The 25,567-nt window shown below is 37.6% G+C and overlaps 1 protein-coding gene across 1 annotated transcript in view; it reads right to left on the bottom strand.

Moving 5' to 3' along the window:
- WDR49 (WD repeat domain 49) overlaps positions 1–25,567 on the bottom strand; it is a 130,837-nt gene that overhangs the window by 26,102 nt on the left and 79,168 nt on the right. The window contains 3 exon segments of the mRNA XM_032631051.1: positions 2,859–2,870; positions 6,534–6,649; positions 9,821–9,985. Of these exon segments, the coding sequence (XP_032486942.1) occupies positions 2,859–2,870; positions 6,534–6,649; positions 9,821–9,985 (293 nt within the window).

The following is a 25,567-nucleotide window of genomic DNA, read 5'->3' on the forward strand; positions in this document are numbered from 1 at the left end:
TCAAATGAAGGAAGGAAAAATTCTCTGCTCAGATGTTACCTACTTGGGTAAGCTTTCCCTGACCATCCAAGCAAAAGACTCTTCCTTGAGTTTCTCATTCTTCATCTACATCATTTTTCTTTATTACATTATCATTAAGTGATATTGGGGTCTTGACCTATTTGTCTGTTTCTTTTCTGTCTCTCCTACCATGAATAGGCTCTAGGAGAGCAAAGACTTTGTTTCTTCCCCTCAGCGTCAGTAGTGCCTAGAATAGTACCTAGAAAATAATAGGCATTTCATAAAAACTTGCTGAATCAATATATGAATTATTTTATTTTTAAATCAATAATGTTACCTTAGTATTAATATAAGGCTTAGCAAGAAAAGATAATATAAATAAGGTAATTTGCAGTTCTGAAATTGTCATTAATCTCATAATAGCTTTATATGCATATATTTTTAATTTTCTCTCTACCTATTGGTAAGTTTGGTTGAAGAGGTTACCTTTTGGGAATGGAGAATGTGAGGGTGGGAGTGAGAGAGAAGTGATCAGTCCATATCTCTTCTATTATCTCTCAGACAAAATACAATGTCAGATGTCTTCTTTGCCAAGCTATCCATATTAACTAGGTATATTTAGGGAGTACCACCCAAAGGCACAAAATCCCTTTCATAAGATGGTATAAAAAGCCCTTCTGATATTTGACCTTGTGTGTCAAAATGGTGAGCAACTAATTAGCTGCCACCTTTCCCTTGAAACCTAACCTGAAACTTTCATTTGAAATGACAGTTATCCTTAAAATACCGTCAGAATCCACACTGTATTTCTTACTTTGTACATTTCCAAGATAACTATTTTTTTTGTTTGTACTTTTGCCAAAAGTAAAATTGAAGTGCAGAATGAGCCCATTCTTAGGCCATTTTAGGAGTCTGAGAGATTTGTTCTTTCTGACATTGAAGGAGTTTACTAGCTCCATTCCACACCTCACATTTGAAATCCTGGGAGTACTGCTACCGAGTCATTGTGTCTTCTTATGATGCCAACCTTATCTCTAATTCAGAATTTAGATATGATGAGCAACTCTGTGAAAGCAAAATTAGTTTACCTGTCCAGGGCAAAAAATTTTTTAATGTTTTAAAAAACAATCTCTTTTAGGATGAATGAGATAGGAAAATAACTTTTACCAAAACTTATCATGTAGAAATTGTCATGGTGAGAACAAAAGAACACAGTCAACTATTTGTTCCCTCCGAGATTAATTGTTCATGTTTTGTTAGTCCAATGATCATAAGAACGTATCTGTGTTCAATACATTGCTTTTTAGGCCAAAAGGATTATCTCCAAGATAGAGAATGAGGTCAAAATAAATCAGTTCATTTTTATTCTTTTTCCTAAAATTTGCGGAGTCCAATTTTGGATACTGAAACTGTCACAAAATTAGTTTTGAGGGTTACTTGTGAATTTCAAACATACTCGCCCCCTCCTAGCCTCCAACAATATTATTCAGAATAAGTCACAACTTTGGAAGTTTTCATTCTGATTCTTATCCTAATAATAGAAACTGACTGAGTCATATATAAGATTATGTATAGTTCCCTAGCAAGGCAATTATTAAGAATTTAATATCTTGTGATAGATAAGTTTTATTGTTGAGGAACTTCAAATCCCTAATCTCATTTCCCTTAAAAATACTTTTAGAAATAAAATTATATCAACAGCTATTTACTGACCATTTACCTTTTAAAGGACGCTACTATCAATCATATTTTCAGAATTATTTGTAATTATATGAAAAATTCTCTTTTTATTTGTATAAGTCTAGATATTTTACAGAGATAACACCTTCATAAAGAGAGGTTTCTCCTTTAACTAAAAGAAGAGAAATAAAGTGGAGAAAGCAAAGAGCTTGAGTTTATTTCTACAGAGAGTTGCAAATACAGAATCATGGAATTTTAGGGCATAAAATTAAGATAAAAATAAGATCAAATCTTAAACTATTATAATTATTTATTTGATTTCACCAGAACTATACATATTAGATGACTACTTTTAACAAATGCAAAGGTAATTGATCATCTATTCACTTAGTTTTACCAACATAAATACGGCTAGGTATTTAACCAGGTATTTTTAAACTGACCCTATGTCAATTCACAACTTTGTCTCTAAGCATATTTTGCTTAAGGTGATAAGAAACATATTTCTAGAAGTTCTGAATTTGGGGCTTCTTTTTTCTGATGGAAATATTCTCTAGATATGAAAGGTCATATTTCTAAATAACCAGCATGGGCTCTCTGATTCAGGCTTTGCTTAGGCCCATTTCACAGTGACATTTTCCATATCTTGCCTTGTATGCTTCAACTCCCCAACTAGAATGTGATGTCGTTGAAGGAAGGAATCCTGCTTCTTCACTTTCAGTCCATCATTGCTCCTAACTCCATGTTTTCCATCTAGGTGCAGTTTAAAGATATTTGTGGAAAGGAAGGGGGAAAAATCATGGTAAGCTAAAATTCTAAGGTATTGTTAAGTTGATAAATGTGTGGGTTTTTATGTGTTTCTTCAAGTGCACAAAACTGATTCGTTAGCTTTGACATGACCAACCTACTCATTCATATTATTTATTTAAAAGAATATAATTGATCTCCCAAGATTTAATGACTCCGTCTGTAACTCAGGAATGGTGGAAAGAGCATGGACCTTGGCATAGAATTCTAACTCGGCTGCCTGCTAGCCTTGGCCAGGCTACCCAACCTCTTCAAGCCTTGCCTCCCTCTTTGTGAAAGAGAATTGGTAATACTTAGCTTTCTGGCTTACTGTAATGAGAGAATAGATTTGAATAGCTACTCTGCTTTCCTCTAATTCGGAGTGTAATTACTGGGTAATCAATCTCTCTAATCCTCAGGTTCCCTGTCTATTCAATAAACATTAATTAAGCCATTCAACAAATATCATTGGGCATCTAACGAGCCCCAGAAACTATATATATATAGCATATGTATATGTATATATATATATATATATATATATATATATGCTTATTAAATGCTCAGTATATATATTCTTAGGTTAAATAAAGTACAGGAAACTAAATAACACAAAGACAAAAGGGGGCATATTCCACCCTGGGCGTAAAGAGAAACGTTCTGATGGAGAAGATATATGAATGAGACTTGAAATAGGAATAAACATTAGCCACATGAAGAATATTGGAGAGAGTTCTAGATAAGAGGAGAGAATAAAGGCATGGGGTTGAGAAACAGTATGGTTTGTATGGGAACAGTCTGACAGCAGGTTGTTATTTGAGTTTGGAATGTACACAAGAATGGGTGAGTATGAAGCTCAGAAAAGTCCAGGCCAGAGAGCGTTTCGTGGGTTTTCTTGTAGACACTTTAAAAAGCTTTAAACAGGGAAGTGACATAGACAGATCGCATTGTAGAAAGAAATCACTGTAGAAATCATTAAAATGAGCAAATCTATTTAAGAGGTAAAAGGGAAGCATTACTAGAGGAAAGGACAAATAAGAAGGCTGTGACATTCATGTATGTAGAAATGATGCTCTGAATTATACATTTTAGTAGTAATAGGAACAGATTTGAAAACATATTTAGAACATATAGATAAGGCTTAGAGACTACTTGGTTGTGAAGTTGAGTGAGAAGGGAAAACCAAGGTGGGTGAACAGGGTGTCTAGCAATTAACTGAAGCTCCGAATCTAAGAGAAGCAGCAGATTTGGGGAAAGGGAATGAATAATACATTCAGTTTAGAATATGTAGAATTGGGGATTGCAGTCAGACGCATCCAGGAAGCAAACGGATAAGTGAGCTTGGAGAGAGAAGAGCTGAAGATAGAGATTTGAGATATCTATAAAATATTGCCTACCTTCCGAGAGGAAGCTAAGGATTAAGTTAGATAGTGTATGTAAAGTGGGTAATGCTACAGAGCACTATGAATAAAATAAATTGGATGGCATATTTATGCACCTAACTCAATAAATGTAATTTCTGTTCCATCTTGGGCAGGATTATCAGATCAATTTCTTTATTTAAATAGAGCCTAAAGTTAAAGTTACAGTATAACTTAACAGCCTCCTCTGGGTTTTAAAGAAAGCTTAATAAGCTGACGGTCAATCTTCCAGTTATTTCTTCTCAAATCACTAAACTATTATGGAGTTGGCTTAATGGACCATCCTCCCCAAGCCAGAACCAAAAAACTGACCTGTTCTCTTGCCTCTTTTGCTAAATGCCTCTTGGTTAAAAAAAGACCCTGCAAAATCCATCCTAACGTAAGACCTTCTACTTAGGAAATATAATTTTTAAATTCATCAACATGAAAGTAAAACAATATAATCGAGAATGCATTCATTCAACTTTCAATTCCAGCCACAGGGATCCAAGTCCTGACAACCTGGTGGGAGATGGAAAAGATGGAGGAAAATGAGAGGAGTGCTAAGTTTTCCTCCACTCATTTCAATCCTCCCAAAAATTCCTCCCCAAGATTATAGAAAGTGACCACCCACCATGTTGGGGAAGCTAGTAAAGTAGTCTTGTTCAGGCTTCAGAGGTGGCACTAGGCCTCTCTCTGACCAGACAATGACGCTAAAGCTGGCTGCATGCCAAACTGCTGAGGTACACCCAGGCCAGCAGGGGTGGCACCAGCACACATTGTAAACCATTAAATAAAACAGGGAGTAAGTCATGGGACTTCTTGCACCTTGAGGGTCTGGCCAGCCCCCGGGGCTCAAGGACATTCTCAGACTTAAGAGTTAAGACCAAGGCATTTATGACAACAACCAGAGCTGCAAACTTGCACGTAGGCTGATCGTTATCAGCTTGTGGCCTGGTGCTAAAAGCTGGGGTCCTTCGAGTGGCAAACTGAAGTCTCACGCGTGGGGTGGATGCACCGCCCTGGGACCTTCCCAAATGGGACTCCAGATTGCTGTTCAAGGGACTTCCCAGCGCTGCTTGGATCTGCATGTAGCTGCTTCCCCAATTCGGTGATGGGTAAACCTGTCTGTATCATTCTTTCTTAGTTAGTTATACTATTCTTTTCTTAATTAGTATACTGCAAACTTTGTTAACTCAGTAAACTCTCTCTAAATTCTTGTTTGAGTGTAGAGTGGTTATTTTGCCAGCGAATCCTACTAACCTTGAAACCGAAAGTAAGGCTTTCAGCAAAACACACCAATACAGATCAAATCATTGGGTGTTCTTTTAAACCACTTTTGAATGACTCTATATAGCTAATCTTTAAAAATGTCCCCCTGTAACCAATTAAAAAAACTCACATTTGATGCTATTTCTAGCCATGGATGTATAAAAAATATAACTAAGAAAATGGTGTGTCTCCATAGTTTTGACTAACGTTCATTAAGTTTTAAAGTTCTTTTCCGTTACGTTCAAAATTTAAAGTGGCTCAGCTGTATATTACACATCTACCCTGCCATGATATTAGAGAACTTCACTTATTCATTGCCATAGGCTAATTATAGAGGTCATTAGGCCGTAGTCTGCTGGAGTGGTTATGAGTCATTGATGGATCATGATTGCTCCCAGAGATGTGAAGAAGCTGTGTCTTTCAGTATGTGTCTCTAATAGTATGTAGAATATACATGCTATTAAGAGCTATAATGAATGAACTATACTTTCTTTACTTATATTCAAACTACCCCTGAAAACTAAGCTGTGTGTGTGTGTCACTGTATTTTCTAGTCTGTGTTTACATTTACATTAGGCAAAAGCCTTCCCTGTGACTGATAAAAATCCCCAAATAAATACTGCTGGTTTTCTAGGTATAAAATCTGATTTAGTCCTACTTCAAACCATTAAGGTCATATTTCTATAGTGAGTAATCTTGTGCAAATTACCTATTAGAGCAATATTTTGTGAACTGTCGAATTTACGGACAATATATTTTCAAAACACATCACACTTTAATTTTCCTAGCGCTTATACAATGCCATAGAAAAGGCCATTTATGATCCCTTAGTTCTCTCAGGAAAAGAGGAAAGAAAAGTAATTTTCCTTATAATGAATGGAAAAATTGCTCCTTGAGAACAGTAAGTGGGCTGTGAAAGGCCCTTCTCTGCACTGATATGAAGGAGGCGCTAACATAGATTTCAGCAGGCTGTTCCCCTCTTGTGCTGTCATTGAAACTGAGTAACAAGAGAAGAAGGAATGAGTTCCTTTTACAGTTGAAGGAATGCAATTTATACATTAAGAATTTATTGACTATAAAATTTGGGAAACTTTTGGATTTAATCCCCAGGAAGTGGTATTATGTTTCTATCTGGAATGGTTAAAGAAGAAGATTCCCAACGCCAGGAGAAAGCAAATGTAACACTTCTCAAAGCCACTCAAACTACGTGATCATAAAGTATTTTACTCACAAGCATTCAGTCAATTCCAAATAGAGTTTCACTCACCTAGGTCACCAGTGAGTTAAAGAAGCAGAATCAGTCAGGATTTCTATGTTCTTTTTTCCTTTAGATTTTGATTTAAATAAAACTTTCTCCTTTTACCTTCCTACAGTTTTGCATGAAGCACATCATACCTGTCCCAGCCCGTAACCAGGATTTTCTTCTTAAGAACCAGGATGTGTGAAATATCCACAGCTCCCTCTTGCCCAACATTTAGTGTGTGGTGACGATAGCCATTGAGGTCCCAGACCTTCAAGAGAAATAGTAAAATCAGCTTTGAGACAAGAAAAGAAAATGTCTTCTTCAATGAGTACATTAACAGAGTGTAATAGGATTATTTTACACGGTTTTGTTTACATCCTGGACTAGGGTTGATTCACTTGAGATACATAATAATTAAAGAAAATCCTCTCACCATTTGAATTTAGCTATTATATTTATTACTCATTTTGTAACCTTATCAGTCTATTCTAATATTGTTGATTCAAAGGCTATAAATAAGTGTATATTTTTTAGGGGGAGACAATACAAAATCATGAAAAGCCACGTTTTGGAGTCTGTCAAAATCCTGGTTCTTTCTCAAAGTGTCTTTCTAAATTTTAGTTTCCTCATTTACGACACAGGACCTTTACTCTTCAGGCATGCTTGGAATTTTAAACATCTAATACAGAGCCTGAAATACAGTCATCATGTCCTAGGTTTCCTATCTTCCGCCAATAAAACCTCCTGTTGACAGTGCGTGCCAGACCCAAGCCCACAGAAGCACAAGCAATTCCAGTTTACCTCCTCAGGCAGTGGGTGAGGATGTAGACCTGATGGGTGTACTTTAAGAGAGAAGGTCATTAGGTCACCAGCAGTTAAAACTAAGCCCTGCTATGAAACATTATTGGTTCATCATCAAAGAGCAAGTTGGCACCTTCTATCAAGATTAAAACACATATACACTTTGCCTCAAAAATTCAACTTCTAGAAAATCATCACCCAGAGACACTCATATGTATGAAATGACATATTTTGAAGGATATTCTGGATGCTTTGTTTACAAAAGCTAAAGATTTAAATCAACTTAATTGCTCACTAACAAGAGACTGAACATCAGAATATGGAACATCTACAGTAGCATATAATGTAACTATTAAGAAGAATGAGTCACCTCCAAGTGTCCAAGCTTTGCCCAGAGTCGACCAGCTATGGAAACTTAAAGCAAGTTGCTTTATCTCCTTGGGCTTCAGTTTCCTCCTCTGGTATAATAATAGTACCAACCATGTAGAGGTGTGTGTGTGTAAAGTGCTTAGCACAGTGCCTGGCTCATAGTAACCATGCGATAAAATTTAACTAACATCATTGTTGCTGTTGTTTGCATTCATATGAATCAATGTCCAGTATAGGAAAATGCAGAGCAGCATGGACAGTGGACTCTGCCACTGAGAAAAAAGTGGCGCTCATGGTCTCGAAAGATGTACAAGAAACTAGTACTACTGGTAGCCACAAGGGAGGAGCTGGGAACAGGGATAAGAAAGAGACTTTCTCTTCACTGTATATCCCTTTTATGTTTAAAATTTTATTGTGTGCATACATTATTCAAAACAATTAATTTCAAAACAGACACTTCAAAACCGTGATAAATAGGGCAATACTTTTAAATCTTTGATTGCATAGGTACTGGGTTTTAGATTCTAAATTATAAATGAGATTGGAAAATATCATTCATTCTTGTTTCTTCATAGAATATGGCCAGCGCAGCTCAACCTTGATTTACGCATCCTACATACCTACGCTGAAATTGTCAAAGTTCAGAATTCTGTTGTGCTATTGTGATAAAGATAAGTGTACCTTCAAAAGCTGTGACTGTAATACTAAATTCACATTAACTTCTAACATGTCAAGGCTTGAGCTGAGACATTGAGGGGTATACATGCTCTTCACCCACATCACTTTGTTCTCCTCTAAATGTGGCTCTTACCAAGTCCACCTAAAATAATACCCACAAAAAAGTATTGTAAAGACCTGACTGTCTCCAGATCCTATCAAGCTGGGACCCTTAGCTGGGACCATTTTTGCAACCATCTACAAGTCTGCCCTACCCTAGACTCTATGACCAGTTATTCCCAAGATAGGGATAAAAATAATCTAATCCATTCCCTTCATTTTTCACTTCAGCCTTGTATCCAAGGACTGGTAAGTGGGATTCTCACTTGTTCCTTTTGCCTAAGCCACCGTCTAATACTCCAGTTCCAGTTATTCTTGTTTTATTCTACCTTGACTTATTAGGATTGGGATTATCCCATTGCCTTCCCACATTTTACCAGTTCTCCCATGAACTAGATTACTTTACTTAAACACATTCTCCCAGTCCATACCTCATGCCATTACCCTTCCCAGAGGCCACGTTCTGCTGATTTCTAGAGATTCTCACTGCAACATGCTTCACACTGACCACTGCAGCCTGGAATCTCCCGGAATACTTGCCCCCAGCTTCCATAATATTCTACCTACATACCCAGGTAGCTTTCCACTACCCTCCCATGCAGCCTACCTGAATGCATCTTACAACCTAACACAGAAGGTACATCTAATTAACAGCCTTCTGACCCCAGTTAGGACAGAAATTTGAGAACCATTCAAAGCTTATTCAAGAAACTGCCTTCTGTTGCCTCAGAGTGTCACAAGTCATCTCTCATCCAACACTGTCATCTCTCTTGAAGCTGAGAAGAACAGAGAAGATTCACTGGTAAGCATGATTTCAGATTGTAAGTATCTAGTTTGGCCTGAAATTTTGATCACCTTTGCAAAGTAAAATACCACTTTCCTCCCAGAAGAAATTAACAATAGTTACAAAATTTAAAAACCGAGAGGATGAGATAGTGTTAGTTTGGGATGGATAATAAATAATCATTGTCCTTCCTGCTTTCCTTCTTTACTGTCTTATTACCTTCACATAAAAATGCAGATGACGAAATGGGTAACTTCTAAATATTCATTTTCCAAAAAATTTGCATCTATGCAATTTTTAAAGTTTACTTACTTGCCCTGATTTCTCATTTTATATACCAAAAAAAACCAAAAAACAAAAGAAAGAAAGAAAAATGAAAACTAGAGACATTAGCTGAAGCACATGAAAATGATTCAGGCTTCTTATTCCCCAGAGTGGTCCTCTATGGCTTTCTGAAATAAGTAAGCCAAGTTGTGTTTTGATTCTAAATAATTTATTCAGAAAAACCATTTATTCATTTTTCCTCAGAGGTTTATTTTCCTAACAGCTTGGTTATTAGATGGTTTGGGTTATTTAGCTCTTCTTATCTTCTCATCTCTCTTCTTGAAAGGCCAAAAATACCAACACAAATATAGCCAAAGCTGTGTCTCCTCACACAATATTTTAGCCCCCTCATATCTGGATAGAAAAGCGTCACTGTGTTCGCACCTTTACAGTCCCATCTGTGCTGCCAGTCAAAAGCCGTGTCTCATTTGCATCGAGGGCCATTGTGCTGATTTCTGCATTGCCATGGCAACCAGTAAACTGTTTGATTTTCTGCCCAGTGTCTATCATCCAGAAGGAAATCGTCGACCCCGCATCAGAACTGATTACCTACAAGAAAATAACACTGTAGAGAAATTAAATATAGTTCCAGAATCCACCATTTTTATTTAAATAAAAGATCCAGCCTGTGCATTTCCACCAGTGAGATTCCCCCAACAGTGACAATTTCGTAATGTATTTGCTTTCTTTTTATTAAGCTGATAACATTTCAATTTCTAGGCCAGAACTTTATCAGAGAAGATAGGAATCTTCTTTCCTTACCCAGCTTAGTGTCTAGAGGCCATCCTGAAATCGAATCCTACTGAAATAAACTTATAAATCTTTCACATTTAGATGAGAAAATTGATTTTATCAGTCATGATGTTCCGACACTATTTACTATATGAAAAGAAACCTTTTATTATATATTAGCTTCCATTTAGCATTCAGAAAATAAAGCACTACCAGCCATTATGGGGAAAAGTTCATTTCAGCAAGTTGCTAGAGTTACTGCTTCTAATGCCATTAGTCCCTTTTTTTCCTCAAGGTACTGTGTATATTTTTACAACTAACACAATTTTTGATGGGTCACTAAAAACAAAGAACACAGGAAGGTTAAATCTAAATCTGCATATACACTCCAAGAGGAAGGCAACCAAACAAATGTAAGAAGGGATAGGATTATATATAATAGTTCCATAGTAAGAAATTTAATAGTGTCAAGTAGATTGCTAATTTCAGCTCTAGGTATTTAGGTATCCTTTAAGAGATTTATAGGTTAAAACTACCTTGCCCATATGACTTTCGGACCCAAAGCCATGAAAGAAAAAACAAAAAAAACACTAAACATAAAAATGTGTAGATAGAAAGTTGCCTGAAGCAATATCTAGATTTTAAGAACATTTAAAGTGCATCTTTACCCACTTAGGTATTGATTACCAATGTATAAATATAAATGTATTAAGAATATGTTAAAATGTCACATTTTCATAATTAAATGGGTTAAAGTTTATCAAATATATGTTCGGAAGGCCTGGATAACTGGCTGTCATACATGTATTCACTCATTCATTCACTCATTCATTCACTCTACAGGCATTCACTGAACGTCCACTGGGTGCCAGCTCCACGGGGGCAGTGGGGCTTCACTGATGCATCCCTGCTCTCAAGGGGTCTATAGTCTAGGCTTGTACACTAGAATCACTTTAAAAATCACAGTTGTGTACCAGACCAGAGACTCAGACTTGATTGGATCAGGCAGTGGAATTTTTAAAGAGCTCTGCAGGTTATTAAAGTATGCAACCGGGTCAGGTACTACTGGGCTAGAGGGAGAAACAGACAAGAAGTAAATCAATGCCCAACAATCCTACAAGTTTAGAGGTATCACTCCTGGGTGATCTGGGGGCACAGAGAGTAAAACCACAAATCCATTCATTGGAGTGGGGAATGGGGATAAAATGTGAGGAGGATCAATCAGGGGTTGAAGATAGGAACATGTATTTATTGAGTGCCAAGCCCTTTACACCCACTACCGCATTTGATCTTTAAAGAAACTCTGTAAAATTATGTTATCACCCTCTCTCTACCAGTGATGAACTTGAGATTCTAATCAGTTAAGTACCATTCCCAAGCTTATATAACGAGGTTTGAATCCTGGGCCTTCTCTGACAGACACATCATAAGGCCTTCCTCTATTTCAGCATCCTACCCCAGATAATTAAGAGTGATGAGAAGACAGAACTTGGAGGCTATTCCAAGCATGAGAAACAGTAAGAAGTGTAATGGAGCCAGAGTACAGACAATGAGATAAATGGTGGAATATCAGGTGAAGAAGCAAACTGACGACAGATATTTGAAATCCCTAATGAGCAATGCCAGAGAATAATGGGTAGTGTGTACTGTTGTTTTTTTTTTAAACTGGGAAAGGGTTTATGGCTTTCATTGGTTATCAGCAGCATGTATGACTCAAAATAAAATTAGGAACAATCTCTTTGTTCTTAATAAGGAGGAGAGAGATATTGCATTTTTGTTGGTTGGTTTGTGAAGGTACCTCTGGCAGCAGTGTGGAAAACAAACAGGTTGTGAGAAGACCATCTAGAGGCTGCTGTATCAGTCCAAGTGGAGATGCTCACCTGAGACAGTAGTCCCAGAGGTAAAAAAGAAGAGGAGGGATTGAATGAAAGGGTCACCGTTTAGCAATCTTTATGCCTCAGCAAGGAACTGATCGTGAGTGTGGGAGCTCTCACAGACCTTTTTTCCCCTGATATTACAACTCTTAATCAGACAATTTCTTAAATGATGTAAAACTATGTCTATGCCACACATTTTCTCTCTGTGAAATCAAAAGTAGCTTCAAAGTTTAATTACCGTTATTAAGCTACAGTGCAATTTCTAGAACAAAAGACCCGGATCTTCATAATAATGTGACCTAACACTTTAATTATCATTCCATGTAACTGTGTTTCTATTTGTTTTGGTTTGTGCAATATGCATGGTGGTTAAGCACTGGCTCAAGCCAGCATGCCTGAGTTTAAATGTCAGTGTCTGACCTTGGATTCATTACTTAATCTCTCTAAGCTTCAGTTTCCTCACCTATAAACCAGAGAGAATCATTGTCACTACCTTAAACCATTTTTAAGAGGTTGAAGTAAGCTAATATTTGTAAAGCATTTAGCACAGTTCATGGCATACAATAAATGTCATAAAAGTTAGCTAGCGTTACTATCCTATTTAAGCTTAATCATCTGACCTTTTATTTGGACTCATATCCCTTTTCATATCCGAAACAATTTAAGAAAAACATTTAATGTCTTGTTTTCTTCCAACCATGAGAGTGAATGTAGACAGCTACATTTCAGAAACCAGCTTTTAAGATGTACGTTGAAATTTAAAATTATATCACACTTGGAATTTTCTCACATAACTATTTAAGAATTTGGATTGTATTCATTAAAGATAAAGCCATGAAAACATAATATTCCAAGCATGAGTAAAAATTTTGATAGTCATCTTTGAAGAAAAGGTTAGGGGATTTTATGGTTTCAATTCAAAAAGTGTTTATTGAGCATCTATTATATGCTAGGCATTTCAGTACTAAAAGATGAGTATTCCCTGATAGAAACAAAAAAGGCAAAATAAAGTAAACAATGTTCAAAGAAAGACTTGCTTACTTGTTTAAGACTGGCATCACGCACATTACAAAGCATTTCATCATCCACTCACCACTTTTATCTAATGTAGACATTCGATCAAGAATTAGTAACCTCTGCTTTTTGCTATTTTGCACTCTCCCTCCTCTGCCTTACCTGGCTAAACCCCAACGTACTGTTCAGCACTTTACTCATTTCACAATTTCTCACGAAATCGGAATCAATAATGACAACAGTGTACAGCCAGTCAGATTTCATTTTATGGCAATCTACCTTAAGGCGCAGTCTTCAGGAAAACAACGTGTTGAAATGCAAGGACCGACTATGTCACAAACACACACCTGGTATTAACCAGAATCTGCTCAAACTATGACAATATCAGAATACAAGAATAACAAGGCAGGTGAAAAGATGTTCAAAGTCAAGTGAGAGAGGAGGGCGTTTACCATCACTTAGCAGATGAAGTGGTTTGACTACAGGACCGTGAGGACTGTGTTTTTAGCAAGCTGTTTTCATCTGCAATAAACTCCAGGAATAAGTATTGGCATCACATTTATATGCCACATTTTGATGATACCAAGTCCCTTTAAGTTTTCAGTTTCCCCTTCGCTGCTTCTTATCAGATGAGACCTTAACCTTTGAGGACAGGGCCTTGGTGTCTGCAGAGCAGAAACGGCACTTTCCTAATAACTACACTTCAGTGCAAATGGACCCTGTGAGCAAATCGTTCTGATGGAGGCACGCTCCACCTTATGTACCTGAGTTAATAACTGTTTAGGAACATATGGGTCTTTTTTGTCTCTCTCATCTGAAGCTGTCACAGCCAATCAGACAATTCTAAGATATGTGAGGCTCTATCCATGTCCCCTAATTGTCTTTTTGCTATTCCAACAAAAATAAGCACTTCTGTTCTCTTTTATATGCATCTTAAATTCTAGGTCTAAGCAAGAAAAACCAAAAATTGCAGCAGCAAATATTGCTGGCTACCAAGGGATCAGGACGTTTGACTTAATTGCTGTTTATAATTTTATTTTTTTAAGTCAGTGCTGTTTGTGGTCCCATAATATAAAGCAGGTTGTCTCCTTTATTTCTATTTCGCATCAAATCTCTAGAAGTTACTTACCAGTAAGTAGTGAAGTGAGGAGAATGATAATATCTCAGAGTACTGGTACAAAGAATTCAAATATTTTAAGGCAGCCATTCTCTATTTATAAATCTTATTTGTCAGAATATCACTTCTTTGTAGATTAATTTGTAATTGGATCTTTCGGACTCATTCCTTTAGTTTGTCAAACCCCTACCGTATGCAAGGCACAGGATCTAGGCATTGGGGATCCAACAGTAAAATATTCCTGCCCTTATATTTAGTGAGGGAAGAGGGGAGAGATGCAACTAAATGAGAAGAAAAGCATGCACACACACACACACACACACACACACACACACGATGTTTAGCGGTGATAAGCGTTATAGAGAAAAATATAACCAAGAAGGAGGTAGAGATCACTGAGAGTGGGTGAAAAGCTGGGGGCTCTGGGAAGGTTTCCCTGAGGAATTATTTGAAGAAAGACACAGAGGTCAGGGAGGGAGCCATGCAGATACCTGGGTGAAGAGAGTCCCAGGAAAAGGAAACAGCAACACAAAAGCCCTGAGACAGAGTGTCCTTGGTATGTTCAAGGACTAGAAAGGAGGCCAGCAAGGCTTAGGCAGTATGAATAACGGGAAGGACCACGGGCTGTGACCGCCTGTGATCATTATACAGGTGCTCAGAACAGTCCCCCAATCAGTAGGCACCCACAGGGATTAGAGTATGAAGTCAAAAAGTATCACTTCCCTTTTTTGGGGTAATTTTATTTAGCTTTTACTCCCACTTGGTTCTATGTATCTTTATACACAATATTCTTTGTCTTTCACAGAAAATCTACACAGGAGGTATTATAATTCTTATTTTACACATAAGAAAACATTGCTTAAAGAAATTCAATTACTTGCTCAGTGGAAAGCATTAAGAACTCTGACTCTAAAACTTCACTATGTCCCTCCTTCTAAAAAATTGCTAAGAAAAACTGCTTCAAAAAATAGTTGAGACTGCATTGGACTTGCAGGTCCTGGTGCTGCAAGCTTGGAAGTTGTCACTCCATCCTAACAGTGAGTAAAAACCTGGAAAAGCTGAAAGATCAACAACTCCTCTTAGATCAGTAAGAGAAGTGAGGTCACAGGGCAGATCACTGCCCTCCAAATTGGGGAGATCAACAGGCAGATCGAGAAAATCACAACCTACCAGAGCAGAAACTCATGAACTGAAAGCTCCCCAGGAAACAGAGCCAAGAGAGGAAAACCTGAACTGTAACTTACGAATCACTGGAGGCTCAAAGTGGATAAGTGTGAGAGTTAAAAATTCTGGGAGCTGGTGATAGTGGAGCCTCCACAAGTTTATGAGTTTTATTTTGAGGTTATGGACCAGGTTCTCCCTATAAATATTAGAGAAAAATCCCCTCATGCTCTGGCAGGGTCAGAGGGAAGGGAACAGCTTCAAAATACGTCAGACAGCTCTCTTCTTAACAAGGTCTGCCCTCAGGAGAAGATGTTTAACAGAGCCTAACTTGCTGGGGTTTCATCAGAGCCTAACTGATAGCCTTCTTGTTTCACCGAAGGGTGGAAGACAACTGAGAAGCATAGGTGAAGTGCACAGTCCAGAGGCACAGGCTCACCAAAAGACTGCGACCTAATCACAGAACTACAGAATACTCCCACCCCCGCCACCTGGCCACCACATCTCGAAAGGCCTGTTTACGTCAGTCCCTTTGGCCCAGCACAACATGTCCGACTATCAAGAAAATTTACAAAACATACTAAAAGGCAAAATAACATAGTCTGAAGAAATAGAGCAAGCATCAGACTCAGACATGGCAGAGATGTTAGAATGATCAGATCTGGAATTCAAGACAACTAATATTAATAAGCTAAGGGGTCTAATGGGTAAAATAGACAGCTTGTAAGAACAGATGGGTTGGGTAACATAAGCAGAGAAATGGAAATCCTTAATAATCAAGAAGAAATGCTAGAGCTAGATCAAAAATATTGTAACAGAAATGAAGCATGCCTTTGATGGGCTTACTAGTAGACTGGATATGGCTGGGGAAAGCATCTCTGAGCTTGAGGATAAATCAGAAACCTCAGAAACTGAAAAGCAATGGGAGCAGAGACTGAAAAAAAAAATACAGTATCCAAGAACTGTGGGACAACTAAACAAGGTGTAACATTCACACAATGAGAATACCAGAAGGAGAAGAAAGAAAGGAATAGAAGAAATACTTGAAACAATAATGACTGAGAACTTCCCCTAATTAGTGTTGGACATCAAACCACAGATTCAGGAAGCTCACATAACACCAGGAAGGATAAATGTAAAAAAACTACACCTAGGTATATCATATTCAAACTACAGAAAATCAAGGATAAGGAAAAGATCTTGAAAGAAGCCAGTGGAAAAAGATACCTACCTTACCTACAAAGGAACAAAGATAAGAATTACACTTGACTTCTCAGAAAACATGCAAGCAAGAAGGGAGTGGAGTGAAATTAAAATGCTGACAGCAAAAAGTCACCAACCCAGAATTCTGTATCCTGCAAAAACAACTAAAACTAAAGGAGAAATAAAGACATTCTCAGACAAAGAAAAGTCGAGGGAATTTGTTGCCAGTAGACCTGACTTCAAAATAGACTAAAAGACGTTCTTCAGAGAAAAGAAAATTATATAGGTCAGAAAATTGGATCTACAAAAAGAAAGGAAGAATATTGAATAGGAATACGTGAAGATTAAAAAAACTTATGTTTTAACCTTAATTGACCTAATAGGTAACAGTTTGCTCAAACCAATAATGGCAACAATGTATTAAATTATATATTTAATATGTATTATGTATATACATAACGTGTAATTATGTATATAATTAAATTATGTACTTAAGGGAAATGAATGACAGCAATGATACATGGGACATGAGGGAGGAATTAGATTATTTTATTAGTATAAGGTACTAACACTACCTGTGAAACAATATAGTGTTATTTGAAAGTAGACTTGGATTAGTTATAAATGTATATTGAAAACTCCAGGGCAATCTAAAGAAAGTTTTAAAAAAACATATATATGACTGATAATGCTAAGAAAGGAAAGGAAACAGAATCATTTAAAATACTCAATTAAAACCACAAGAAGCAAAATAAAATGTAAAAGACAAAAATAGGAGCAAAGAATAAGGGCAACCAACAGAAAACAGTAACAAATATGGTAGATATTAATCCAACTCTATCAATATTAATCCAACTGTATCAATAATCACTTAAAATGTCAAAGGTCAAAATGTACAAATCAAGTCAAATTGTCAGAGCAGATCAAAGATAAGACCAACTATATATATGTAGTCTAAAAAAAACCCACTTGTGGGTCTCTTGTAGACAGTATATATATAGGTCTTCTTTTTGTATCCATTCAGCGAGCCTGTGTCTTATGGTTGGAGCATTTAATCCATTCACATTTAAGGTAATTATCGATATGTATGTTCCTATTACCATTTTCTTGTTTTGGGTTTGTTTTTGTAGGTCCTTTTCTTCTCTTGTGTTTCCCACTTAGAGAAATTCCTTTGGCATTTGTTGCAGAGCTGGTTTGACGGTGCTGAATTCTCTTAGTTTTGCTTGTCTATAAAGCTTTTGATTTCTCCATTGAATGTGAATGAGATCCTTGCCAGGTAGAGTATCCTTGGTTGTAGTTTCTTCCCTTTCATCATTTTAAATATATAGTGCCACTCCCTTCTGGCTTGTAGAGTTTCTGCTGAGATATCAGCTGTTAACCTTATGGGAGTTCCCTTTTAAGTTATTTGTTGTTTTTCCCTTGTTGCTTTTAATAATTTTTCTTTGCCTTTAATTTTTGTCAGTTTGACTACTATGTGTCTCAATGTGTTTCTCCTTGGGTTTATCCTGCCTGGGACTCTCTGTGCTTCCTGGAGTTGGGTGGCTATTTCATTTCCTATGTTAGGGAAGTTTTCAACTATAAACTCTTCAAATATTTTCTCAGGTCCTTTCTCTCTCTCTTCTCCTTCTGGGACCCCTATAATGCAAATGTTGTTGCATTTAATGTTGTCCCAGAGGTCCCTCAGGCTGTCTTTATTTCTTTTGATTCTTTTTTCTTTATTCTGATCCATGGCAGTGAATTCCACCATTCTGTCTTCCAGGTTACTTATCCATTCTTCTGCCTCAGTTATTCTGCTATTGATTCCTTCTAGTGTATTTCTCATTTCAGTTATTGTATTGTTCATCTCTGTTTGTTTGTTCTTTAATTCTTCTCGGTGTTTATTCTTTAATTCTTCTAGGTCTTTGTTAAACATTTCTTGCATTTTCTCGATCTTTGCCTCCATTCTTTTTCCGAGGTCTGGGATCATCTTCACTATCATTATTCTGAATTCTTTTTCTGGAAGGTTGCCTATCTCCACTTCATTTAGTTGTTTTTCAGGGGGTTTATCTTGTTCGTTCATCTGGTACATAGCCCTCTGCCTTCTCATTTTGTCTATGTTTCTGTGAATGTGGTGTTCATTCCACACGCTGCAGGACTGTAGTTCTTCTTGCTTCTGCTGTCTGCCCTCTGCTGGATAAGGCTATCTAGGAGGCTTGTGCAAGTTTCCTGATGGGAGGGACTGGTGGTGGGTAGAGCTGGGTGTTGCTCTGGTGGGCAGAGCTCAGTAAAACTTTAATCTGCTTGTCTGCTGATGGGTAGGGCTGGGTTCTGTCCCTGTTGGTTGTTTGGTCTGAGGCAACCCAACACTGGAGCCTAGCCGGCTCTTTGGTGGGGCTAATGGCCAACTCTGGGAGAGCTCACACTAAGGAGTACTTTCCAGAATTTCTTCTACCAGTGTCCTTGTACTCATGGTGAGCCACAGACACCCCCCGCCTCTGCAGGAGACCCTCCAACGCTAGCAGGTAGGTCTGGTTCAGTCTCCTATGGGGTCACTGCTCCTTCCCCTGGGTCCTGATGTGCACACTACTTTGTGTGTGCCCTCCAAGAGTGGGGTCTCTGTTTTCCCCAGTCCTGTTGAAGTCCTGCGATCAAATTCCACTAGCTTCAAAGTCTGATTCTCTAGGAATTCCTCCTCCCTTTGCTGGACTCCCAGGTTGGGAAGCCTGACATGAGACTCAGAACCTTCACTCTAGTGGGTGGACTTCTGTGGTATAAGTGTTCTCCAGTCTGTGAGTCACCCACCCAGCAGCTATGGGATTTGATTTTACTGTGATTGCACCCCTTCTACTGTCTTATTGTGGCTTCTCTTTTGTCTTTGGATGTGGGATATCTTTTGCGGTGAGTTCCAGTGTCTTCCTGTTGATGATTGTTCAGCAGTTAGTTGTGACTCTGGTGCCCTAGCAAGACGGACTGAGCGCACATCCTCCTACTCTGCCATCTTGAACCAATCTTAAAAAAAAAATTTTTTTAATCAACTCCAACAATGCATCAGAAGAATTTGGTTGGTTCAACTTCTGAAAATTAATTAATGTAAACCAGGGGGCCCCAACCCCTGGGTCTGTAAGGAACCAGGCTGCACAGCAGAAGGTGAGCAGCGGGCAAGCAAGCCAAGTTTCATCCGCTACTCCTCATCACTCCCCAGCACTCACATAACCACCTGAACCATCCCCCACCCCCACCCCCACCCCATCCGTGAAAACACTGTCTTCCACGAAACCAGTCCCTGGCGCCAAAAAGGTTGGGTAATGCTGATGTAAACCATCATATCAATAGGCTTAAAAAGAAAAATCACATGATTATATCAACAGATGTAAAAAAAAAAACCCATGACAAAATCCAACACCCACTTATGATTAAAAACTCTCAGTAAAATAAGAATAGAGGGGAACTTCCTTCACTTGACAAAAAATATCTACAAAAAACATGGAGCTACTATCCTACTTAATAGTGAGAATCTTGACTCTTTCTTACTAAGGTCAGGTACAAGGCAAGGATGTTCCCTCTCATCACTCCTTTTCAACATTATATGGAAGCTCTGCCTAATGCAATAAGGCAAGTAAAGGGGAAAAGGCATAAAGGTTGGGAACAAAGAAATAAAACTGCCTTTGCTAGCAGATAACATGATCCTCTATATAGAAAATCTTAAAGAATTGACCAAAAAAATCTCCTGGAGCTAAGAAGCGATTATTGCAGGATTGCAGGATACAAAGTTAATATACAAAAGTCAATCATTTTCCTATACAGCAGCAATGAACAAGAGGAATTTGGAAATAATACCACAATACAATTTACACTAGCATCACAAAGCTGAAATAATATAAATCTAATAAAATATGTAGAAGATCTATATGAGGTAAAGTAAAAAACTCTGATGAATGAAATAAAAGACTAAATAAATGAGAGATATTCCATGTCCATGGTTAGGAAGACTTAATATTGTCCAGATCTCAGTCCTTTCCAAGTTAATCTATATGTTTCATGCAATTCAAATCAAAACCCCAATAAGTTACTTTGTGGATGGATATCAACAAACTGGTCTAAAGTTTACAGAGAAAGACCACATACTCAGATGTAGCAACACAATATTGCAGAAAAAGAACAAATCAGAGGATTGACACTACCTGACTTCACAACTTACTATAAAGCTGCAATAATCAAGACAGTATGATATTGGTAAAAGAATAGACAACCAGATCAGTAGAACAAAATAGAGAGCACAAAATTAGACTACATAAATATAGTCAATTGATCTTTGACAAAAAAGCAAAGGCAATACAATGGAGAAAAGATAAACTTTTCAACAAATGGTCCTTGAACAACTGGACATCCACATATAAAAATATGAATTTGGACACAGACTTTACACCTTTCACAAAAACTAACTTGAAATGGATCACAGACCTAAATATAAAACACAAAACTATAAAACTCAAAGAAGATAACATAGGAGAAAATTTAAATAACCTTGGGTTTGATGATGAATTTTTAGATAAAACACCAAAGGTATAGTACATGAAAAAATAATTGAAAGCTAGACTTCATTAAATTTAAAATTTTCTGCCCTGCAAAAGACACTGTCAGGAGAATAAAAAGACAAGCCAAGATCGGGAAAAAATATTTTCAAAAGACATATTTGATGAATCACTGTTACCCAAAATACATAAAGAACACTTAAAATTCAACAATAAGAAAACAAAAAACCCAATTAAAAAAATGGGCCAGAGACATTAACAGACACCTCGCTAAGGAAGGTAAACAAATGGCAAGTAAGCATTTGAAAAGATACTTCCCATCATATGTCATCAAGGAAATACAAAGTAAAACAAAAATGTGATACTACACATCTATTAGAGGGGTCTAAATCTAGAACACTGACAACACCAAATACTGACAAGGACGTGGAGCAATAGGAACTCTCATTCTTTGATGGTGGGAAAGTAAGATGGTACAGCCACTTTAGAAGGCAATTGACAATCTTTTTACAAAACTAAATATACTCTTACCATATAATCCAGCCACCATGCTGTTTGATGTTTACCCAAAGGGCCTGAAAACTCATGTCCGCACGAAAGCCTGCACACAGATGTTTATAGTTGCTTTATTCATAATTGCCAGTACTTGGAAGCAACTATGATGTCCTTCAGCAGGTGAATGGATAAATAATCTGCGGTACATCCATACAATGGAATATTATTCAGTGTTCTAAAAAAATAAGCTATCAAGACATTAAGATACGTAGAGGAAATGTAAATGCATACTACTGAGTAATAGAAGCCAATCTGAAAAGTCTACATACTGTATTCCAATTACATGACACTCTGAAAAAACTAAACTATGTAGACAGTAAAAATATCAGTGGGTGCCAGGGGTTAGGGAAGGTGGGATAAACAGGTGGAGCACAGAGGACTTTTATGATGCTATAATGATGGACATGTCATTATACATTTGTCTAAACTCTTAAAGTATATAACACCAAGAGTGGACCCCTTATATAAACTGTGATTACACTTGATGGTAAGGATGTGTCAATATAGTTTTATCAAGTGTAACAAATATACCATTCTACTGGGGAATGTGGATAAAGGAAGAGGTTATGCATGTGAGGGACAGGAGTATATGGAATGTTTCTGTACTTTGTTCTTAATTTTGCTATGAACCTAAAAATGCTCTTTAAAAAAAATTTTTTTTAAATAGTCTTAAAAAAATAGCTGAGGGGCCTCCCTGGTGGCTCAGTGGTTGAGAGTCTGCCTGCCGATGCAGGGGACACAGATTCGTGCCCCTGTCCGGGAAGATCCCACATGCCGCGGAGCGGCTGGGTCCGTGAGCCATGGCCGAGGAGCCTGCGCGTCCGGAGCCTGTGCTCCACAACGGGAGAGGCCACAACAGTGAGAGGCCTGCGTACCGCCAAAAAAAAAAAAAAAAAACAACAAACAAACAAACAAAAATAGCTGAGACTGTGTTAATGAGAGAGGCTAAGGAAAGGGTGATCTTTTATCCTGCTGATGGATTTAATGCACCTTTTATGCAGAAAATTAGACAACATCTGTCAAGGTTACTGTCATAAATACTCTCTGACCCACTAATTCCAGTTCTAGAAATTTATCTCACAGATATTTCCTCACTAGTGCCAAAATTTGTGCATTCAAGGTAAAAAATTACTACATTATTTGTAATACAAAAATACTGGAATCCGTCTAAATGCCCATAAGAACTGATTAATAAAGTTTGGCACACCCATTTAATAGAATACCATGCAGCTGACAAAACAAAAGAGGATACTCTGAATAAGGAGATAAATAAAATGATCTTTCGGCTGTATCGTTGGGTGGAAAATCAATGTACAGAGCAGTGTTTCTGTGCAAAGAGCAATTAAAATAATAAATATTCTTAAATATTAAGAATTATTATATACATCTATTTAAAAGTAAGTATACATATTTACTTGTATATGAATACAACAGCCCTTAAAGGGTTGCTCATGGATCTCATGAGCTGGTTGCCTCCAGGGAAGGAAACTGGTAGGTAAAAACAGGGATAAGAGGAAATTTTCACTGTATACCCTTTGTCCATTTGAGTTTTATAACACTGAAATGTATTATTCCTTCTAAGTAATCACATTTAAATAAGTGTGTGTGTGTGTGTGTGTGTGTGTGTGTGTGTGTGTGTGTGTGTTGGTTTAACCTTAAGGCTAGGGTGTTTCCCACAACTCCATCAAGTGACCAGAGCTCATAGCCTCAGTATTGACATGTAACCAAGGACAGCCTTAAGCTGACCAGTGAAGAAAAGCCACGTTAACTGAAGGCTGGTCACTTGGAGCCCAGCAGTAAGCAGGCAAAGAGAAAGTTTTCACTCGTGTTCATCCAGTTCTGTTCAATTAGAAGCTCATTGATTTTGCCTTAAATACAAGCACTGAAGAGGTGCTTTGTAAGGTGGGGATAAATTTCCCTCAAGCTTGTCCCCTTCCCTCTGCTCAGATATTACATTTCCCACAGGAACTACCGATTGAATTGGTTAGATTCTCAAATATCTCAATTCCCCCAAAATCGTATGCAGAAACGAGGACAGGAGATGCACTGCCACTAAAAAATTATACCCCAGTCCCATGTTTAATGAATGATTGGCATCATGTTACCTGTGAGAGTGTGAGAGCTGGTCCTCAAGAAAAAACACCACTCTGGGTAAAGTAGAGGTCTAATCTTCAAATTTTCAAAGCCAACATCCCATGCCGAATTACAGGAGCCCTGTCAGGGATCTCAGGAGTCCTGCCCGGAGGCCACCAGGCAGCCACTGTCTGACAGGTCTCTTTACGTACGTATGTGATTAATGTTTTTACAGGTAAAATGGGAAGGTAAAATGGGAAGATTCAGGAAGCCATTTTTGTATCAAATTGTCTCATACGCATATATTGTAACCTAGAAATTCATTCTCAAGATTTTACCTTACAGAGATAAAGTCATGAGTGTGAATATATTTATGCATAAAAAAATGCATAATAGCAAAATGCTCGTCAAGGCAAATGGATCAGTAAATTATGATACATACATGCAATGAGACACTGCTGCCTTTTAAAACTGATGAAGTTGATCTACATTTAGGTACAAGGAAATAATTCCACTATGTTTCAGAATAAGAAAGTAAGTTACAGAACCATATTCAGGTGAAATAGTCTATGCACAGAGAGATATTTAGATATTTTGACGATGTTTCAGCAATATTTAATTCTTTACCTGAACCTACTGCGTTGTTTTAATTTCTTATAATAAGCAAGTAATGTTTTACAAAAAATAAATTATTTCAATGAGAAAAATAGTAAATATCATTATCTGTCAAGATTTGATGATACTGATATATTTAGCCTGACGATAAATATGTCTAGATGCAAAACACACTGAAACATTACCTATTTTACAAAAACACATAAACCCACATCATTAGGATGAGAGCCATGGTGGTAAGTCAGAAATTTTATCTATTCCAGTTTATATGTTACCTACAAATACATTTTTAAAGTTCCCCAGCATTCATGGGTTTTTAAGAAAAGCTTTATTTAAGGATTCTATGCAAAGACAGTTCATTAGAACTACCTCCAGGATACTGAGTGACTTTGATTCTTTCAAACTTGTGCATTCCAATGACTCCCTCAACCTGTCCCAACTTGTTCCGCCACTAGCTGTGAGGGCAAGCTTTGCTGGGTGAAATAAAGCATAAGGTTCCTTTTCAAAGGCTCTGTGTGGCTTAACATCACTTTCTTAGATTAGGATGCGAGGGTACCAAAAGGCAGGAAGATAAAGAAAAGTCACAGAAATATGCCATGTCACTTTCATATAGAAATAATGGTAGGTTCCCACTGATGACCAAATAGAATGAAATAATAGTAAAGTGTCAGCAACATGTTGAAATGACAATGGAAGGGAAGGCTTTCATTAGATTCAGATAAAAGGAAAGTCTTTCAAAAAGACACCAAACCAAATAACCAAAGAGCAAGCACCAGTGGACTGAAAAAGCATGGGTTCGTTTTGAACTTAGAATTAGAAATAGCAGTAAAAGGAATCGAACATCCATTGGTGCTCAGAAGAGTGTTGGGAGTTGTAGGAAAACACAGAAGGGGAAGACAAGGATCTTTCCCTTCCATCAAACATGTGAGGGGAGAAAGTGAGAATTTAGCCAAGTGTTTAATTGGAAAACAACTAGAAATGCAACCAACGCGCAGAGAGGGGAGAGAGGTATGGTAGGAGATGTCCCTGGAGACCTCGGATGTCGAGAGGACCAGAGATGAGCCCTGGAACTGAATGTTTACCAGCAGGAACTTCGATGGCAGAGAAGAGAAGGGGGCAGAAAAAAACTCTTCCTCACCTCAAGGGACCAGAGACAAAGCCCAATTCAGGGGCCCCTCCGCCTTTCTAACTCTTCCCAACATCTGCTTTCATATGACACATGGGTAAAATAAAGAGTAAGAAATATCAAGATGTTAATAAGAAAAAGAGGTAT

Source organism: Phocoena sinus, chromosome 4 (assembly GCF_008692025.1).
Source record: "Phocoena sinus isolate mPhoSin1 chromosome 4, mPhoSin1.pri, whole genome shotgun sequence".
NCBI lineage: Eukaryota > Metazoa > Chordata > Mammalia > Artiodactyla > Phocoenidae > Phocoena > Phocoena sinus.